The 20,859-nt window shown below is 33.0% G+C and overlaps 3 protein-coding genes across 9 annotated transcripts; 2 read left to right on the top strand and 1 right to left on the bottom strand.

Moving 5' to 3' along the window:
• The first annotated feature begins 4,465 nt into the window (after positions 1-4,465).
• On the top strand, positions 4,466-5,713 carry LOC116144431. The gene is made up of 2 exons (XM_031429883.1): positions 4,466-5,009; positions 5,454-5,713. The coding sequence occupies exons 1-2, from the start codon at positions 4,466-4,468 to the stop codon at positions 5,711-5,713; spliced, it is 804 nt and encodes a 267-aa protein (XP_031285743.1).
• Positions 5,714-11,193: 5,480 nt separating this feature from the next.
• Positions 11,194-13,373, bottom strand: LOC116144419 (mitochondrial inner membrane protease subunit 1-like). Of its 5 annotated transcripts, none has more exons than XM_031429870.1 (5): positions 13,119-13,373; positions 12,809-13,033; positions 12,352-12,462; positions 11,600-11,665; positions 11,194-11,463 (listed from the first exon to the last, which is right to left on the bottom strand). In XM_031429870.1, exons 1-4 carry the CDS (start codon positions 13,245-13,247, stop codon positions 11,630-11,632), a joined length of 501 nt encoding a protein of 166 aa, XP_031285730.1. In that variant the 5' UTR covers positions 13,248-13,373; the 3' UTR covers positions 11,194-11,463; positions 11,600-11,629. The 5 variants fall into 5 exon arrangements, with proteins under 5 accessions (XP_031285730.1, XP_031285729.1, XP_031285727.1 ...); XM_031429869.1 differs by having other exon boundaries at positions 11,194-11,466; XM_031429867.1 differs by having other exon boundaries at positions 11,194-11,487.
• A 2,577-nt stretch (positions 13,374-15,950) lies between these two features.
• On the top strand, positions 15,951-20,148 carry LOC116144410 (cytochrome c oxidase assembly protein COX11, mitochondrial). 3 transcript variants are annotated; one of them, XM_031429851.1, is made up of 8 exons: positions 15,951-16,071; positions 16,286-16,382; positions 16,502-16,847; positions 16,953-17,005; positions 17,534-17,606; positions 17,759-17,863; positions 19,438-19,518; positions 19,846-20,148. In XM_031429851.1, the coding sequence occupies exons 2-8, from the start codon at positions 16,324-16,326 to the stop codon at positions 19,945-19,947; spliced, it is 819 nt and encodes a 272-aa protein (XP_031285711.1). In that variant the 5' UTR covers positions 15,951-16,071; positions 16,286-16,323; the 3' UTR covers positions 19,948-20,148. The 3 variants fall into 3 exon arrangements, with proteins under 3 accessions (XP_031285711.1, XP_031285713.1, XP_031285712.1); XM_031429852.1 differs by having other exon boundaries at positions 15,978-16,071; positions 16,320-16,382; XM_031429853.1 differs by lacking the exon at positions 17,759-17,863.
• Positions 20,149-20,859: the final 711 nt, after the last annotated feature.

The raw sequence follows: 20,859 nt of genomic DNA on the forward strand, positions 1-20,859 counted from the left end.
TTACTGATAGGTGGAAAAGTATCGTTTTGAAACTTTTCTAGTAGAAAAGTGTCATTTAGCCAAACCTTGGGTGTGAAATTGTTGTTCTCCCATTTAAGAATTGGACTAAAAATGGGGTAGCATGCAATGTTTAAAAGTCCACTTATGACATTTTCAATCAACTTATCCCTGTATATTTTAAAAATCAATAATGATTTGCTTACAATGAGTTATACAAATAGACAAAAATTACACAAAATTTATGTAAAATGATTACTATGTCTTTTGTTTTTTATCTATTTGTATGACTCAGTTGTAAGTATAGCATTGCTATTTAAAAATTACTCAACTATTCTCCAAAATCCTAACCCCTCCAACCTCTTTAAATGTTCAAGGGCACAGGGGCGAAGGGAGGGGGGGTCAAGGAGGGTCAGTTGACCCTCCTGGACTTTTAATTTTTTTTGCTATGTTTTTACAAATTTATCCCTATATAAAATTAAAATACCAAAAAGTTGCATTATATATTTATACCTAGTAAATTACACTTTTTTTGTTTTTGGGGCTATGAAACTAAAAGTAAACCCTTCATTCTCCTACTAAAAGTAAACCCATCATTCTCTGTAACGCCCCACTTAAGGTACGTAGTTAAGTTTGATGAATGGCTTGAATGTTTGTTAATTTATCCTCAATTGAGTTTGTATGTTGTTAATATTGTTTGGTTTATCCTTAGTTGAAAGGGTGTATTGGTTTGATTGAGTGAATGCCCTGAAAATTTGTAAGACTTGGCGAAATCTGGATGTTACAATCTTCGCCGGGGCGAAGAAGAAAGCTTCGCCGCGGCGATGAAGTGCTACATCCCGTGTAGCTACTGTGAGTTTTAGCCAGGGCGAAGAACTAGCTTCGCCGCGGCGAAGACTCGGCTGAATGTTTCCATTGAGTTTTAGAGAATTTTTCCTTTTGGGACTCAATGACCATTCTACCCTTAATTAACAGGAAAAGTGGGAAGTGAAATGCAAGGAAATTGCATGGAGAATAGTTTGAATGGGGTTGTTTTTGCAAAGAATGAAAGGTCTTAGGTGGAATTTCAAAGAAGGAGCAAGGGTATATTGGGAAAGAGTGGAGAAAATATGAGATATTAAGGGTTTAGCTTTAGAAACCCTTGCATTTGCTTTTTCACCACCGCCTCTTTCATCCCTCAATTCTCTCAAATTTTCATTCAATTTTCTCAAATTTTCATTCAATTTTCTCAAATTTTCATTCAATTTTCTAAGGATCTTTGAAGAGCTTTTGACTATAAATTGTTACAAGTTGATCCTAAGTACTATAAGGTGAGAATCCTTACTCTAGATGTAAGTTTTATTGTTGAAAGAGTAGAATCCTTATTGAGTTTGTATTGAAGGTTTAAGAGTAAGTATCAAGCCTTCAAGAGTAGAGAGCTTAAGTGGTTTGTCTTTGAGCTAAGGTAAGTAAATCCACCTAAGTTGTAATTTGTATTATTGAATGATGTGTAGAGATTTTATATATGCTTAATGCTTGAATTTCTATGTTTGAAATGAGTTGATGAATTCATGAATGAGTTCAATGTTGTTTATGAAAGAATTTCCACGATGAGTAGGGTGGATTGTGTTGATAAGTTTTGGTAGAAGTATGGAGAGAATTAGAAGAATTTGAGAGGAATATTTGAAGTGTGTTTTCTTTGCAGGATGTGTGATGATTTAAAGGAGTTGAACTCCTATTTTGGATGATTAAGAAAGAAGTATCATTAAAAATTAGAATAGAGTTTATGTATGCACACATATTGTTTGATGAAATGTCTAAAAGAAGTATGAGTAGAAGTAGAGAACCTTACTTTATGCAACATAGCATATTTGCATGTCATGAATGCATATAAGAAAGATTTTAGGCATGAGCCATCCATATGCAAATGTTTAATTGAGTAATCACATGAGAAAGAAATATGAGAAATGAGAAAGAAACACTCTATGAATAGAGATAAAGAAAAGAACTAATTCTCTTAGAATAAAGAGAAAGAAAGAACTAGCACTAGAGAATAAAATGATTATTAAGTGCTACAGAAAAGAAAAGAAAATAGGTCGTGCGATGGGGAACCCGTGAATGTAGAGTTACCTGCATGTAAACCGTCATGAGAGAGAGAGCGGTCTCCGCCATGAGAGAGCGGAATGAGAATGAGAAACAGAATTTGTATAGCCGTGAGAATACATGCGGATGAGGGCTATACATGAGAGAGAGTACACTCACATGACCCAGGGTTCCGAATCCATGCATCGACTAAGACCGGCAAAGAATAAGAATAAGAAAAGAATAGAAAGAAAATGCATTGTTATGCTTTAATATCTCGTCCATGCATGGTTACGATATTCTCCATGGGTGATGAGAATAGAAAGAAAGAAAAGAATAGCGAGAACTAGAATTAGAGAAAGTGACAAGAGTACGAAAAGAATTGATGAGAAATGCACGGGGATTATAGCGTAGAAGATTTACTTACTAAGCATCTTTGTGCTCACTCCGTTGTTTTCTTTGTTGTACAGGACATAGGTAAGGACCTGGTCGGATGGACGTTGGCAAGCGGGGAGACTTGGCTGCACTGTCCACTGTCTTTTTGAGAGTCTTTTGTACAAATGATGTTGTACTATGTAAAGAATGTATTTATTAAGTAAAGAAAATTTTTGAACCCAACCATTTTGATAAATACACTTGTCTTTTTATTGATATATTTATGAATATGATAGTAGAAAGAAGTTGTTACGTTCTCCTTCCCTCAAACGTCTTCTTCCTCTTCAATAACCTATAAAGCCAATTCTTTTCCTTTAAAGCTTCATCTACACAAGTGTAATTTTCTCCTTCTATCAAGCCAACAAGTCCTTTTTTTCTTCAATTTTTCAGGTAATATATTTTATGTTTGTATTATTTTATTTTAAAAGTTTAAGATTAAATTATAGATTAGGATTTAGGAAGATGAAATTGTCATTGGGACCACAAATTGCATCCATTTTTTTTATTTATTTGTAATGATATATTGAAGTTAGAGGAAGTAAGAAGATAGTTTTTAAACTTATTTTGGAGTTGGCCTTGGGACCAGACTGTTTTATCCATTCCATATTGCCCTTTTTTTGTTTTTTATATGGAGAAGATGAGTTCTTGGGACCACATTGTTTTACTAATTTTTATCTTTGTTATATAAAATGTTTGATTCAAATGAATTTTGGAGTTGGCTTTGGGACTACACTGTTTTACCATTATAGTCAAATTTGTGTTTTTTTTATATGGAGAAAAGGAGTTCTTGGGACCATATTGTTTTACTCATTTTTATCTTTGTTATATAAAAGTGTTTGATTCAAATAGATTTTGGAGTTGGCCAATGGCAATTTTGTGTTGTTTTTTTTATGGAGAAGAGGGGTTCTTCATTCTTGGGACCACATTATTTTACCCATTTTTATATTTGTTATAAAAAAGTGTTTGATTCAAATGGGAGTTAATTTTAATTGTTTTACAAGTGTTATGAAAAAGTGGATTTAATTGTACAAGTGTTTAGTTATTTGAATAGATTTTTTACACATATCAATTGAATTTTAGTCAATGTATATAATGTAAGATATATTTAAAAAAATACTACTTTAATTTAATTTTTGTTAAAGTACTTACAAATTAGAAAAAGAAAGAGATATACTTGTGAGTTGTGATGTGTATGTATTGTTAGAGTGAGTTGTGATGTGTATGTATTGTTAGAATACTTTAACTTATTAGCTTTATAAATTTTTGTAGTAGTTGTAATTTCACTTATCTTAATAATTATTATTGTATACATATATTATTGTTATTGTTTGGTTTTATTGAGTACATAGCTTATTTTGTTGCATTTTTCTCTATCAAGTAATAATATATTATTGTTTTGAAATAGTATGGAGAGATATTTCAAAAGAAAGTCAACAATGATCTCATCATTTGAACAAGAGGAAATATTGGTGATTCAAGTAAAAATGTGGATGTTGATTTGCGAGTTCTTCCTATGGATCCAGGCTTAAGACCCCGAATTTCAGATTATGATCCTAATATTCATGTTGGAGGTTCTAATAGTGCTCGTAATCAAGCTCGAAGAATGTGTGAAACATTATTGAATCAAGACCAACATATTCAGACATTTTTTGATCGACATTCTTCTCAAGCACGAACAGAGTATCGAACTCGTTTAAATGCTACAGTTAACTGTATTCGTTTTCTTATAAGGCAAGGATTTGCATTTCGTGGTCATGATGAATCCTATAATTCAAGCAACCAAGAGAATTTTTTCGAGCTTCTACAATTTCTTGCTAATCATAATCAAGATTACAATGTTGTTGCTTTTAAGAATGCTCCTGATAATCTCAAATTGACATCACCTGAGATTCAAAAAGACATTGTAAGTACTGCTTCAAATGAAACTGTAAGTGCTATCATTAGAGATTTATGAGATTCACTATTCGCTATAATGATTGATAAATCTCGTGATATCTCTAGGAAGGAACAAATGGCTATTGTCTTACGTTATGTTAACAAGAATGGACTTGTCGTGGAGCATTTTCTAGGTGTTGAACATGTTACTAGTACCACAACTCTCTCACTCAAGGCGACACTAGATAATTTATTTTCAAGGCATGGGTTGAGTTTTTCTAGACTGCGAGGACAAGGTTATGATGGAGCTAGTAATATGCAAGAAGAATTTAATGGTTTGAAGACATTGGTTTTGAAAGAGAATAGATGTGCTTATTATATTCATTGTTTTGCCCATCAACTCCAGTTGGCTCTTATGCCTTTGGCAAAGAACCATGATGATGTTGATGATCTTTTTAATATCATGGCGATTGTGGTTAATATTGTCGGTACTTCGTCAAAGCATTGCGATCTTCTTAGAGATAAGCAAGCTTGTAAAGTTATTGAAACTCTTTCTAATGGTGAACTATCAAGTGGAAAAGGTCTCAATCAAGAGACTAATCTGCAACGTGCCAGTGATACGCGTTGGGGCTCGCATTATGGTACGTTAATGAGCATAATCTTGATGTTTTCATTCATTATCGATGTTCTTGAAATTGTGGCAAAAGATGGGTCAAACTCTGAGCAAAGATTTCATGCAAAAAACATATTTAAATTGATGCAATCATTTGACTTTGTGTTTAGTCTATTTTTTATGAAAGATATACTTGGCTTTACAAGTGAACTTTCTCAAGCACTATAAAGAAAAGATCAAGGTATTGTAAATGCTATGAATTTGGTTGAAGCATGTAAGCAAGCTTTAAAATTGATCAAAGATAATGGATGAGAGACTTTATTAAGCAAAGTTTATTCTTTTTGTGCCAATCATGACATTGATGTTCCTAATATGGATGACAAGTTTTTTATTCAAGGGCGATCACAACATAAGGCTCAAGGTATCACAAACATGCATCGTTACTGCATTGAATTATTTTATAATGTCCTAGATATGCAGCTTCAAGAGTTGAATAATCGTTTCAATGAGATAAACACTGAATTGCTTATTTGTTTGGCATGTTTATGTCCAAATGAATCGTTTATTGTTTTTGATAAACAGAAATTGATACGCCTTGCCAAACTTTATCCTGATGATTTTTCTGACTTAGAACTCATGGCACTTGATTCTCAACTTGATGTTTACATTTTGGATATGCACTCTAATGTCAAATTTATGGGATTAAAAGGGATTGGAGATCTGGCAAAATGATGCTTGAAACTTAGAAGGATAGAGTATTTCCATTAGTTTATTTGTTGATGAAATTAGCATTGATTCTACTTGTTGCCATTGCTAGTGTAGAGAGAGTATTTTTAGCAATGAATTTTGTGAAGAATCGTTTGCGAAATAGAATAAGTGATCAATGGTTGAATGATAGCTTAGTTGTGTATATAGAGAAATATGTATTTGATAATATTGATAATGAAGTCATTATACAATACTTTCAAAAGATGAAATCCCGTCGAAGACAATTATAAATGTACTAGTTAATGAGAATTTTATAAATACAAAATTTATGCTTATGTTAATATAAAATTGTATTGTTCTTTTAACTTTGACCCTCCTATACATTATTTCTGGCTACGCCCCTACAAGGGCAGTATGGTATTTTCCCCTTTCTACATTATTTTTCTTCTCTTCTTCTTTCCTTTTTTTTTTTTTTTTTCTCACTCCTTTCCTTTTTTGTTCTTTTCTCTGTCCCCACCAAGAACCACCACCCATGAACTCCCTTGGCTTTATCGCAACCATCATTATATTAATATATGTAGATCTCCGGGCAATATAGAATCTTTTTCGGTTTTTTCTCGGCAAAATGTCATTGCCAATGACCTCCTCATCACCACTATGGTTAAATTTCTCAAAAATCTACCCAAAGGTGCTAGAGACAACAGTTGATCCATTGGCGAATCCCCTGACTGGTTACAAGGTATGCCCCATATGTAATAGAATAAAACATCCTCTATTAGTTTATGAAACAAAAAAATGTTACATGGAACATCATCGCTTTCTATCGTTTTAATTGTCTTTTACAGGAAAGGAAACTACAAGATAGTAGATGAGAAATGGGTAATGTACCATGAGTTTATTCAAGTGAAATATATTGTGAAGCAGTTTAACAATATTTCATGATTTAGTACCCAGAAAAAACCCAAATAACAAAAATATTAAACGCAAATGTCTACTTGAGTGACTAAACTAATGGAAGAAGACTATTTTTAGCCCTAAGAGGCTTGCCTGATGGTGAAGAATATTTACTCATTTCATTGACTTCTTAAGTTCGAACCACTTTAGAGTCACCTTCCATATTTGTAACTTAACTTAGAACATTGAGTTTGTATTGTGTTCAATGTGCTTGGAGGTTTAGTCGAGGTGTGCGCAAACTGATCTAGACACCTTGGTTTCAATTAAATTACTTGTCAAAGTTGAGAATACCACACAATCTTGATGTCATGCATATTGAGAAGAACAAATGAGATAGTGTTATCAAAACTTTGTTGAACATCGAAGGTAAAATAAAAATATTGATAGGGCTACAACGGATTTTTAATATATAATGTTATGCCTAAAACAAGGGCTGACTCATGCTGATGTCATCGAACACCAATCAAAGTTCCAGAGTGCTTTCTGCCATCTAAAACATGCCACGTCTCTAAAGACAAAAGGAATATAACTGTCAACAACCGAACCGACTCAAGAATTTGTCCTTGGATGAATTTGGTTCGTACACCTATCCAAGCCCCATTTAATTTAAGGATATTATTTGAGTTCTCAACGAATGGTAAGGTAAGAGAGATATTCACAGCATCAGGCCACTTGCAAAAGTGTAATAATTACATTCAGCATAATGGGTATAAATAAGCAGTTTCCCCTCACAAAATCGGGATCATACACTCTTGAATTCAACAAAGAAAATTGCAAAAACACACTGCTAGAAATAAACTGGCTTGACATTCTCTAAGAACACTTAGAACACCAATCACTTTTAATACCAGATCATAGTTTGCGACCTCTTGTAATCTTGTTTAACGCCTAGGAACAGATTAATATAAAAAAAACATAGTGGATGTAGGATTCACTTTAAGCATCTGAACCACTATAAAATTTCCTTGTCAACTTTACTTTTATGTTCTTTGCATGCTATTGTGCAAACAGTACCTCACCCACAAAATCTAATTAGCTCATGTGTGATTTCTTAGCACTTCACATATTCGAAGTCGTTGATGTCAAAATCAAGCGTTAACATATAGAGGGTGTGTTTGTTTGCAAGAATTGCATCGCACTGTATCAAGTTGATGAACACTGGATTAGTGGATTTACAGTATTTATATATTTATGGAAAACAAACTTGCAGCCCTGTGGGTTTATACATTATTGCATATTCATTCTTTTCTTTTTCAAAAACATTTTTTGTTAAAGAATTATTATATAATACTTATAAGATCTGAAGTTTTTTGGTATAGACATGCTTGAAGAAGTTTTATTTTCTCTATCTATTTTGAAATTAAATAGAGAATAAGACGATTCTTGCTTATTTGAGAGAGCTAGAAACCTCCAAAATTAAGATAGAACCTTTATACAAATAATCATGATCTCATTCCAATATAAATCTAGGAAATATATAGTAGCTTACAACCATATTTCTATGCTAAATAGTCATACTTCCCTGCTAAATAGCAACATGCGCTCAACAACTTAAACAAATCAAAATATATGTTCAACCCCAACTAAAGAATCCTAAATATGTGGTTGACTTAACTAAAATAAAACTTATCCATATCATAATCTAATTTATATAAATTATTAAGATAAACTCAATATTAATTAAGAAATACATTAATAAGAAAACTCCTAAAAAATATTAAAATACAATTTAATTAACATTTACCCATTATCAAAATGGGTGAGTAACATTTTCCTTCTCAAAGTTTTTATTAAATGATTTTTTATTATTTATTTAAAAATTAAAAAATATTTCACATAATTATATTTTTAATTAGTTAATTAATTATACATATATATTTTTATTTAAATAATTAATTATATATTTAGTCCAATATTACATTAAACACTTGACAGTATTAAATTTAATTCATTATAGTTCAATCCAACTCACTCCAATCCAGTACAATTAAGTGCTTGTACTTAATACTTTGTAAAAATAAAGGAGTTATATCATGAAGGAATTATATCTACAACATCAAAATGATCTTTTGGTAGAGCATCATGCTTGTCATTATTTACGTTGTCCCAAAGACAGTTCTACAAATTCCTAAAAGGTTTAAAGTTTCCATCTCTGTTTTAAAAATCAAAATGGACCGGCTGGTCGGACCGAGACCTGACAGATTCTCTGGTCCGGTTCAAGTCTTAGGGGAGTTTTTATAATATTTCAAAATTATAAGGGTTAATATGTAGTTTTATAAGGGTGTTTTGGAGATATGTCAAAAGTTTAGGGATTAATTGGTAATTTTTTGGGTGCATTTTTGAAATAAATAAAAATTTTATGGACTAATTTGAACTTTTTAGGGGAATTTTTGTAATATATTAAAATTTGAGAGATTATAGTAATTTTTAAAAAATAAAATTATCACTGACGTTATCGGTCCAACCAGTTGGACCGGTTGACCCGTGACCCGGATAGCAAAACAGGTCACCCTCCGGTCCGGGTTTTAAAACAATGATTTTCATATGATTTCACCTCTAATAAGATTATTACTTGCTTGAGTGGATTTTTTGTTATTTCAATCACTTACTTTATGATTTAAGTTGCATATTTTGAGTAAATTTTATTTTGAAGACTTCATGGTTTTGAAGACTTGATGGTTATTGACTAATAAATATTGGTGATCTCCCCCTAATTCTCTCTATTTCCTAGCCTATCTAATTCTCAAAGTTTTAATTGCCGTATAGCGTACCTTTAAGGCCAAACGACTTGCGCATACCCAAGGTTTGCCTACCTAAAAGGTTTGGAAACGATAAACATGTATCTTCCGTCATGTGCTGTTAGTGATTTCTGTTTGTTAACAGTGAAAAGACTAAAATACCCTTGAAAGTTTGATATTTTAGTTTTTTATAAATTTAAAAATTTCTAAAAAAACCCCATAAGTTTGCTAATTTAACTAAACACCCTCATATATAAAAAGTTTGTTAAATGACAAAAACACCCCCACCACCTGCAGTGTCAGATACTGGCCACCACCACCGGAATCTGGCCAGAAATTGCGTTACGACACAGACCTGTAGATCTGGCCATCGACATCGCAGATGGAGTTTTGCGGCCACGACGGCCAGATCTAGCTGTAGATCTGGCCTTTTCCTACCAGATCAGCCACGGATCTGGTCGTCGAGGCCGCAAAACTCCATCTGCTGCCTCGACCGCCAGATCGACACGTTACGACACAGATCCGACGGGTCTGTGTCGTAACGCAATTTCCCGACCAGTTTTCAACGATGGTGGCCGGAATCTGGCACTGCGGGTGGTGGGGGTGTTTTTTTTATTTAACAAACTTTTTATATATGGGGGTGTTTAGTTAAATTAGCAAACCTAGGGGGTTTTTTAGAAAATTTTAAATTTATAAAAAACTAAAATATCAAACTTTTAAGGACATTTTAGTCTTTTCACTATTAACAAACAGAAATCACTAACAACACGTGACGGAAGGTACTTGTTTATCGTTTCTAAACCTTTTAGGTACCAATTTGTCATTACGGCAAACTTTGGGTATGCGTAAGTCGTTCGGCCTACCTTTAATTACTTCAGAACTATAAATGCAGATATCAAGTGACTCCTATAGTCCTATATAAGTTGCTGCATTCCCATATGAAAATGTTGATGCTCTTTCTACTACATATATGGCTTGAGTTGAGTTGCTAAACAAATCTTGTCAGAAAAGGGTTAGAATTGTAGGATTAGCGGAGTTCAAAGAAAGCTGGTTGATTCATAGTTGACAAATCACTTAGAATACAGAAGTAAGGTTTCCATTGCCATCTTTTTGATACCTTGCCTTGTTAATTGCAGCAAAATGCTAAATGTGCTCCTTTCACTTTGACGTTTGTCATGCTACATTATTCGTTATCTGGGTGTCAGATGGCTTGATTTTGGAGCCGGACACAGCCCCAGTGCGATAAACGACGATCAGACATTCTTCCAGTGCAAAGTAATAGTATGAACGATCAGTTTCCTATGGAAGGACTCACTCTGCAGTTTTCAGAATGATCCATCTTCTGACACCTTAAGCGGGGGATGCCCAGCTAATTTGCCAACCTTGGTGAGATACGGAAGAGTTTTGTTCACGTAATTGTTACCATTGCTGCTCGACATCACTACCTTCAGAATTATCTATTCTGCATTTTGGTAAAGAGCATAGCTGTATCCTATAATGTGATATAAAAAAAACTTGAAGTAGTTGCTGAGTTCAATAGTTTCAATTTCCTTGTGATATTTATTTCTGCTTCAATCTTGATTATCTTTAAAGAGCTTGTTCCTTTTGTTAGGTGAACAGGAAGAAAGCCACTGTTATTTAAAGCAGTACTGAGGTTGGAAGTTCAACACTAAACAATGAAATAATAATTGAAATGTTGAATTTGAAAGATAAAATAAATTTATTAACTGTCCGCATTAATTCGTCCATTTTATGCAATTGATAATATTATTAAACCAGGAAAATATATCTATAAAAATTACAAACATTTGCAATATCCGAAGTTTCACCAGTGTAGATCACCGAAATTTCAAAGATCTAAATTACTCTGCATCTAATGAAAGCATTGTGGGGAAAGAATTGACTGTGGTTTGAAGAGATAAACCAGAATGTTATGACAGATATTGTTGGTTGATCATAGGTTCTCTTCCCAACTGTCATATTTCTCCATCAACCACGCCAATACAAGAATTGTGTACTTCAAATAAAACTCAATACCAGAACAGAAGCAGTGTTCAGCTAGCATTTTTCTCTTCCCACAAACTACTGTCAAAACTTATAACAGTTCTGAGAACAGTGCTTAATATAGCAGCAGTATCAGCAAACAAGCAGGTAAGGTAACTAATCAAAGTCAGCAAAGTACTCAATTGAGTAAAAAACGTGTGGTTACAAGGCGTACCTAACAAGAATGAATGACTTATTCTGCTATTCATCCCAATGAACCAAAATCTTTAGGGGGCCATATCTATCAGCAAAGAATTCAAAAAAAAAAAAAAAAAAAAACACACACACACACACACATGAGAAGACAATATGAAGAATATTATAACATTTTTGATATCTAAAAATTGTTTTTGAGTACAAACTAGATAATTTTTCTCATAAACAAAACTCAAAGTCATATTGCAGAAGAAGTGTTTAATTTACTGCCTTCCTATAAAAAAATACCAGTAACAAGCAATAGCGTTTAGAGTTGCATGACAGAAAACTACATACAAGAAGTGATAAGTCCTAAGGGCCATGACCTCAATCTGAACATATCTTCACTCTTGCCACTCAAATTGAAAGGAAAGCAAAAGGAAAGACCTCATGGAACCATTGGGGATTGCAAGGATATCCTTCACCACAATTTCGATATTTAATCCAAAATGTTTCAGGAAATGGTTTTACAATGGCTGTCAACTAAAACAACCTTGGTTGCAATGTCTAGGCTTACAGTACTTGAACAGATTAGGCTTAAATCTTTTCAATCCTCAAGCGAAAATGTTGTAAAATAATATATGCTCACTTCCACTAATTGTGGGTTTGAGAGGATATTGATGTATGCAGCTGTATCTTTCCCACATAGAATTAACTACATTATCATACGAGAAACAATTTATGCAAACAAACATCAGAGAAAAAGTTCTAAAACAAGAAAAATAAGCTCACCTTCCAAAATATTTTCGCTTCAAGAAGACCATAAGGAACAGCCCCAAAATTCCTTGAATCATATGAATTATAAATGTTATCCCCCTGTATCCATATGTGTCCCTTTGGAACCTTAATCAAAACACAAACAAAAAAATTATCAATAAAAAAAGGTTAAAAAAACACCAAAAAGGTCATTAAGCTAAAAACAGAACGTAAAGTGGCAAAATTGCAACATCCCGATCCACTGTCAACCCATGACTTCAATATCGGGAGTAAATCCAGAGTGGATTCAAATCAAGTGGGACGTGCTTTGAGCACCACTGTTTGAGGGGGTAAGAGATAAATCAACAGTGGGCAGATGTTACAAAGATAACTTAATTCTTAAAACCCACCAACTAAACTGACAGCACAATCTCTAAACCCCATTATCCCAAAACCAATCTGAAACCAAAAATTATGCAAAAAAGAACTATACCACAATAGTTTCCGACTGGTCACCATTTTGTGGGTCGACAACGTATGCAATACGATCACCCTCCACTCCAATCACGCGCTTCGTGACAATTTTTCTTGGAACCTCAGGCGACCGCACAAGAACGACATCTCCGGGACTCAATTTATTGAAGCGCGGCGAGAGCCGCTCCGCCAAGACAATAGTAGGCGTTAAATTGAGAGTGGGCAACATGCTGGGACCGGACGTCTGCGATAATGAGAATGGCGTGATTCTCAAAACACTTGAAAATAAAACCGACAATGAAAATCACGAGGGCTAAACTGCAATTTACCAGAGCTGGAGTGACGAGGTAACTGTTGACAACGTGGAGGCAGCAGAAAAATTTTCCAACTGCGAGAGATATGTCGAATCCTTCCTTGGCGAAGCTCTTTAATAGATTCAGACTATTTCTCAATCCCATCTTGGCCTCGCCTCTCTTGTCGCTGAAATTTTTGAATTTCGGTCTCTCTTGTACGCTGCGGTGAGAATAAGGGATGAGAACTTTTTCTCCGTTGGTTTTCAGTCCATTATAGTTTAACCTAGAATTTTGAACTATGGCAAACGTATTAAAAATTTAAAAGTGTTGACTGGGCATTTCAGGCATTTCAGTCAGATTAATTTATGTCACGTTAAAAAATACAAAAAAAGAAATATTCAAAGTCAAGTTACCAAATATCAAATTAATTAAGGTGCACTTAAAAGAACTTTGTGTAAATTTCCTTATAAAGATGTTTAAAAAGAACCACCATGCACTTTTAGAAAAAAAAAAAAAAAAATCAATTTTTTTTTTTTCTAAATAAATTCAAATGATTAACTATAATTAGAATCAGCAAAATGTTCATATTTTTCGGTTAATATAAAATGACCCAAATTTAGGGGCTATAGAAATTATCAAATTAACCAAAATCCCAATCCCTATACCCAGATAACCAGCTTCTTTAATTGAATACCATAATACCCTCATCCTTAACCTCCCAAGTCCCAACACTTAACCAAAAACCCTCTCTTTTTCAAATTCTTATTTGCAATCTCTCACACAAAAACTCCATTAAGCAAGAAAAATCATTACATCTAGGTAATAAGATTGATCTTAACTTAAAATCATTATATCCTTCCAATTATTCATTTTCGATCTTAACTTAAGATGATGTTTATGTCTTGTTATTGTTTTGATTTATACTTAATGAGAGTATTGTTATAAGATATTATTTAATTGCGTGATAATTTCTAATTGACCTAAAAAACCATGTCAAGTGCATAAATTTTACGGCAACTGAAAACAAGCAAAAAATACATTGTTTTCACCCGGCAAAAAATCATGCCAGATGCCTAAAATTTAGGCTAGGTGCCATATGGCGTGGGTTTTTTATGCCAATAGGGAATGTTCACATGAAATTTCCCAGTTGACATAATTTTTCATGCCAATCGAAAAAAGCGTGCTTAGCGTCCAATACACTTCTATTAACATCAAACATAACAACACCCACCCCACCAAACCCCCAAAACCAATAACTTCAACCAATAAACATAACAAAACAAAAATCAATCCATCTCACAATTTTCGATTCACTCCAACGACGGAAATACACTGTTGTCAATCTTGTTTCTTCTCCACACGATAACGAGTGCTGAAAATCTTCAAACTAACGATTAAATGATTAAATCTTCGCTTGTTTTGTGATTAAATTACAAAACATATGATTAAAACTGTGAAAACCCATATTTTTCAATTAAAATTGTGAAAAATAAAATAAAAACTCTTTTAATTATTTTAGGCTTTTTTGTAGTACTGAAACAAACTCTTGCAACGTGTAGAGAGAAAATGGATATTATGGGTGTGTTTGTTTTAGTATTTTTGATATTTTTAGAGTTTGGTGGGAATAACGAGGTAGGGTTTAAAAATTAACAAAAATACCCCCTAGGTTTGTTAAATAACTAAACACCCCTGTAATAAAAAAAATTAAAAATTACAAAAACACCCCCACTCACCCATTAAATTCCTGCAACCAGGTGCCCGGAGTCACCGTATTGGCGCACGAGCGACTGGATCTGACCGATCGTGCGTCAAGATGACCTTTTTCAACCAGATCTACCATGATATGGCCGTTGTTGACGACCAGCTATGGTCAAAGATCTGGCCGTGGATCTAGTCTTTTCATGGATCTGGCCAGAAAATAATAGATCGACGCACTACTTGCCAGATCCAGCTGGTAGTGCACCATTATACCAGATTCCGACCACCTTCTAACAGTGGTAGCCGGAATTTGGCAAATGTGGGTGGCTGGGAGTGTTTTTATCAATTTTTAAACTTTTTTCTAGGCGTGTTTAGTTAAATTAATAAACTTAAGGGGTTTAAAGAGTTGAAAATATAATAGTATTTTCAAAATAGGGAAACAAACTGGTATTTTAGAAATAGTATGAATATGATAGTTAAAAATATTTAAACAAACAAACCCAATTGTCTTTACACGGTAGATTATTTGTCCCTTGGTACAGCCAATTAACGCCGTCACGTTTAGGGGTATTAAGTTAAGTTTCTAAACATGATGAACCTTTAATTTTGTCCAAATTCAGGAGTGTAAATAAGTGTATAAAAAACCACAGAGAAATCAGTGACTAAACTGCTTAAAAAAAATAAAATAAAATAAAATCTCACCCTTTTCTTCTCACGATCTCTTACCATCGTCACACCGCCTACGTGAAGTCGCCATTACGCAACAGCAACGGCCACCACCACGCAGCATCACCTATAATGTAATTTTTTTAATTTAATGATTGTTGGACTTAAAGTTTTCTTTGAGTTAATTGTAATTTTGAATTTCGTTGTGGATTAGTTTCATTGTCGTTGGCTTTTGTTTAAGAAATCTTGTTTCTATCATATGAATAGATGGTGATGTTTGCTGCTAAGTTTTTATGAGATTGGTGGGTTATAAATTTACAGGAATTTAGTGGAATAAATTGAATTACCATGTACGATTTCAATTAGAGGCTGGTCTCAATCTTCTGTTAATAGCTTCGTCCTCTCAAATTTTAATTATTTTTAAAATGAATATAATTAAAAGTAATTAATATTAGAAAAAGATATATAGACAAATTAAATAGTTTGATTAAAATACTGAAATACCCTTACACGGAGTAATTTACGGGTCTAGGAAAATAAGGTTGAAGAGTAAAATCACTGCTCACATCAGTCTGTCTTCCCAGGCTTTGCTCTCCCGATAGCCATTACATTCTATAATCTGCAGGTATTTGTTTTCATCTTTACTTCATATCTTTTTCTTGCCGACTATGAAAACAATTGCTTTATCTTAATCTCTAGTTTTTGTGGAAAGAAATAGAATTGAAGTTTTACATAATATATATATATATATATATATATTTGGTTAGTTCTTTGTTAAAGACCAAAAAGGAAATGAATCAAACAGATTGTGAACATAATTTTGGTTTGTTTGTTTCTAGTTTCTTATGCCATTGCGTATTCTTTGATATCTAGAAAGATGTCAATGTCAAGGCTTTCAAGTAGAACTCATCTATGGCCTTTCCTGCAACATTCTAGGTAATTTTTGTATTTTTTATGACAATTATTTATATTTAATTAATAATACTAATATGTAATTTCTTGTTCATCTTTTTCCAAGAATTCTCTGAAATCCTATTTGGGTTTTTATTATACAGGTGTATACATAATGTTTTGTGGTCGAGTTATAAATACACTGGAGCTAGTACCGGATATAATGGTGTATTAGGGTTGATGCCAAGAAGTGGATATAGCAGGGGTTCGATTAACAAATCTTGGGAATCTCAGTCCTTTGGTTCTAGGTCTCTTTGGAGATCTAATTCTTTGCTTAGTATTCAAAGACAATACACCTCTCATGCTTCTACCCAACAGAAATCACAAAAAATGCTTTTGTACCTCACAGCGTTGGTTTTTGGGATGGTGGGTTGTAGTTATGCTGCTGTCCCTTTGTATAGAACATTTTGCCAAGCTACTGGCTATGGGGGAACTGTTCAGCGCCGTGAGGTGAGGCTGTGTTTGTATTTCATTTTGTTTCATTTTCTGTTTGCTAGTGTACTGTGCAGCCTCTGGTGTTACTGTAAATTACTAAATGTCATTTTTTGTCTTTAGAGTGTTGAAGAAAAGATTGCGCGCCATACAAAAGATGGAATTGTCACTTCAAGGTCTATTTTATACTTCTTGAGTATCAAAACTTAACTAAATTTATGTTTCTCTTTTTGCTTAGTGATGCATATCTTGTCTCACTCCACTTGCAAACCATAGAGTGTTCACCTTGTTTTTCCTAAACTTGGGAAATGGAAAATAATAGAAGACCAAGAAGATAGTGTGATAGTTGTTTGAGTTCAGGAAATTATAATAATCTCATCCCACCTTTCTCAAGTACACTTCTTCCCTTCTGCTTTTTGAGATATTTTATAATTTGAAAAATTATATTATTTATGATGTGATGCCTTGTTCTAATTATGTACTAGCTTCTGTCAAAATGGGAATCCCAATAAATGATGGGAGTGGAAGCTATTATATTTATGATTATTTAGGGTTGACGATCCTGTTATTTAGAAGTATGTGTTATCTTATGAGTATGTTTAATTGGTTATTGACTTAACTATGATGAAATTTAATCTGTATTCCACTGCATATGTCTTCTCTTGACACAGTTTTTTTCTGTATTTTTGTTTTTACATCTTTAGGGAGATTGTGGTGCAATTTAATGCTGATGTTGCTGATGGAATGCCATGGAAATTTATTCCTACACAAAGAGAGGTGATCGTTGTTCGCTTCTATGTCACTGCGTGCGCACTCACATTCTGACTCACTAAAATTCTGTGTAATATGGTTATTGTACTGTATTGTGCTGCATATATTTTTTAATATGGAGTTAAGAATGCTATTAGGCTTATTTCCTCCCTCTGTAGGTAAGAGTCAAACCTGGAGAAAGTGCCCTTGCATTTTACACTGCTGAAAATCGAAGTTCAGCTCCAATAACTGGTGTCTCTACATATAATGTCACCCCTATGAAGGTACTGATGTTTGATATCAAATCATTTAATTGTTGGTGGTGTGAGCAAACCTTGAATTATAAATATTAAAATCTATCCAGTATTATTGTTAAAGCTTTTCGGTGTAAAATGGTAAAGGGTATATTAGCTGTTGATATAACTATTTAAAGGTAGCCTGATAAATCAACTTATGTGTTTGTGACCATTCTCAAGTTAGAGGATAGAGAAACAGTAAAGCAGCTCTGTTTTACAAAGAATAGAAAGATACTAAAGGAGAAATGTATAATCAGGCCTCTATGTCATTTGTTTTCACAGTATATGTTTGACTTTTTGGTGGTTAGCCCTGTGGTTGAATTTGGCATTCTGGAGGACCTTAATTTGACCAAGAGTAACTTGGATAATCTGCTTTTTAATCACTTGTTTTTAGTGAGTACTTTAGTTCACTTCCCTTGACCTCAAATTCTTAACAGAAGGCCTTCTTTAAATCAGTCAACCTGGGAAAGTTATAAGATGTAGTATATGCACCTCCCAGTCCTATCAGAATATACAATTGCTCATGTGCTCTCTTCCTCTCTTTCTCTTGCTGTTCTAACTTACTATGTTTGTGTGTGAAGCCAATTATCTTTTATCTGGAATTTTTGTGGTTATTAGCAGTATCTATTAGAATAGGCCCTAATGTAAGAAACTGCCATCTCTTTTTTATTTGTTTATTTATTTATTTATTTTTTTGGCTTTTCCTCCTATTGAAATTTGGATTCCAACAGAATAAAATGTAAGATGCTGATTTTCCTCCATTAGCATTTGCAATTTAACTTATGCATATTGCAGAGTGTTAATGTTGTAGCGTGTGTTTGGTATGCTAGACTGGAATAGATTGTATCTTTGGGATTGAATTGGAGTAAATCGGATTAGATAAGACTAGATTTTGTAGGACCTTGTTTTGATGCAGTACCAGACTGAAGTAGCCTTTTCAAGTACAGGCTTTTGGCAGTTCTAAAAGCTGAATAAACTTTGAAAAGATAAGGTCAAATGGTCATGCCTACCATGTAATGATATCAAGAACAGCAAACATAGCCATGTTTGTCTTTTGATCTTCTTTGGAGTTGGAAGTGAAGAATTTGGGTAGTGAAGCCCGCACTTCTGCAGAATCTTAGAACAGCAAGAGATAAAATGTTGGTTTAAAAAAATTTAGAAGTTTAACCCTTTAATTATTTTGGTGGACATGAAGGGAAAAAACTGAATCTATATTTGTTTGTCATCATTGTAGGTTACATTTTTTAATAGTTTATTGTTTAAAATTAATATGGTCATGCCTACATGTAATGATATCACATTTTTAACAAGTTTAGTTTTAACTTTCCATTGAATGGCTAATACTATATTATTTGGTTGTTCGATTATGTGTTTTTTTGACTGACGTGAGAGATCAGATTGTTGAGTGACTATCCAATTTTCTGCCTTAAAGCTGCCTGCTTTGTCACATTAAATTTGGATTGTTTAGATATCTCCAGATTGTGGGTATTCCTGTTGAGTTTTTTTTTTTTTTTTTTTTGAAATTCTATGGGTGGGAAGTGACTTGGTTATTGCTTCTTCAGGCTGCAGTTTACTTCAATAAAATACAGTGCTTTTGCTTTGAGGAGCAGCGCCTTCTTCCAGGGGAGCAGATTGACATGCCTGTAAGTGGTGATTTTTTTATTTTTTTTATTTAGCATTTTAGAGTTTTGAGAAGTGCTTACATGAGATGATTTCACCAAATGAACATGTTAACGAGATGAGACCGTCTAATGAAATATTAACCACACAAATGCTAGTGTTTTAAACAAACCACCATCGAGGTGGTTATTGATGAACCATGGTTTTGATTATCAAGGAAAAGTTGAACTATCACATATGTGGTTAGCATGTGACTAATTTTAATTAGATGGTTCATCACATTAATAAAGTGATGTGGTTTTAAATGCACTTATATTTGTGACCTTCTGACTTGTGAATCACATTTGCAGGTATTTTTTTATATTGACCCTGAGTTTGAAACGGATCCTAGAATGGATGGAATAAACAACTTGATCTTATCCTATACATTTTTCAAGGTCTCTGAGGAATAAAAAGAGAAGGTGATTTTGTAGTGACATTAAAGCATAAATACTTAGGTTGAATAAAAAAAATCACTTTCCCTAACAGGGAAAAATTGTGAGGAAATTTCATTACGAAATCAAATTATATAGGAATTAACGCTGTATAAACAATTAGTTGAGGGAAAGTTCACTTTTCTTTGCTTCAGTTTTTCTTGTTATCATATTCTACCATCTTTTTTATTTTTATTCATAACAATTTTATGTATTCTGTCATTTTTGAAAAGTTTTTCTTCACTTTCTACCTTCGATTTTTCCTTCTTCAAAATTTTCTATTAAATTTTGTGTGATCGATGTATTTTTAACATGTATTTGGCAGAAAAAAGTTACATTATTGCTTCAATAACATTAGTATATTGATAATAAACTGAAATGATAATTTTATTAGTTTAAGAACTTTCTTATTGGAGAGTTGGTTTTTTTTTTTTTTTTTTTTAAATGTATATTTGCTCTTAAATTTTAGGGTTAGTTTTATTGTCATAGAAATAGTTAAGTTTTAAAACGTCATAATGAGTTTATAGAAATTCAGTCTTACGGTTCGATAACGATTTTATAAAAGTACTAGATCTTTCTAAAATTACAAAAGCTTTAAAAAATATCATAAATTCTATAAAATATGAAAAGCTCTCTAAAATTACTAAAAAAAAAAAAAAAAAACCACAATATAAAAAAAAAAAAATAAGGGAGGTTTTTGATATCCCAAAAGCTCTTGAAAAATATCAAATCATCTATAAATATAAAAAAAATAAAACAAACTTATAGATCAAAACCTCTCTAACGATAGGTGTTTTTGCTATTATTTTAAAATCGTTGTGGTGCTTGAACTAAGCTATCTCTTTAAAGGACTCAAGAAACACAAACCCTAAATTTTACTTCCTTGACAAC

This window comes from Pistacia vera, unplaced genomic scaffold (genome assembly GCF_008641045.1).
Source record: "Pistacia vera cultivar Batoury unplaced genomic scaffold, PisVer_v2 Contig445, whole genome shotgun sequence".
NCBI classification, from domain to species: Eukaryota; Viridiplantae; Streptophyta; class Magnoliopsida; order Sapindales; family Anacardiaceae; genus Pistacia; species Pistacia vera.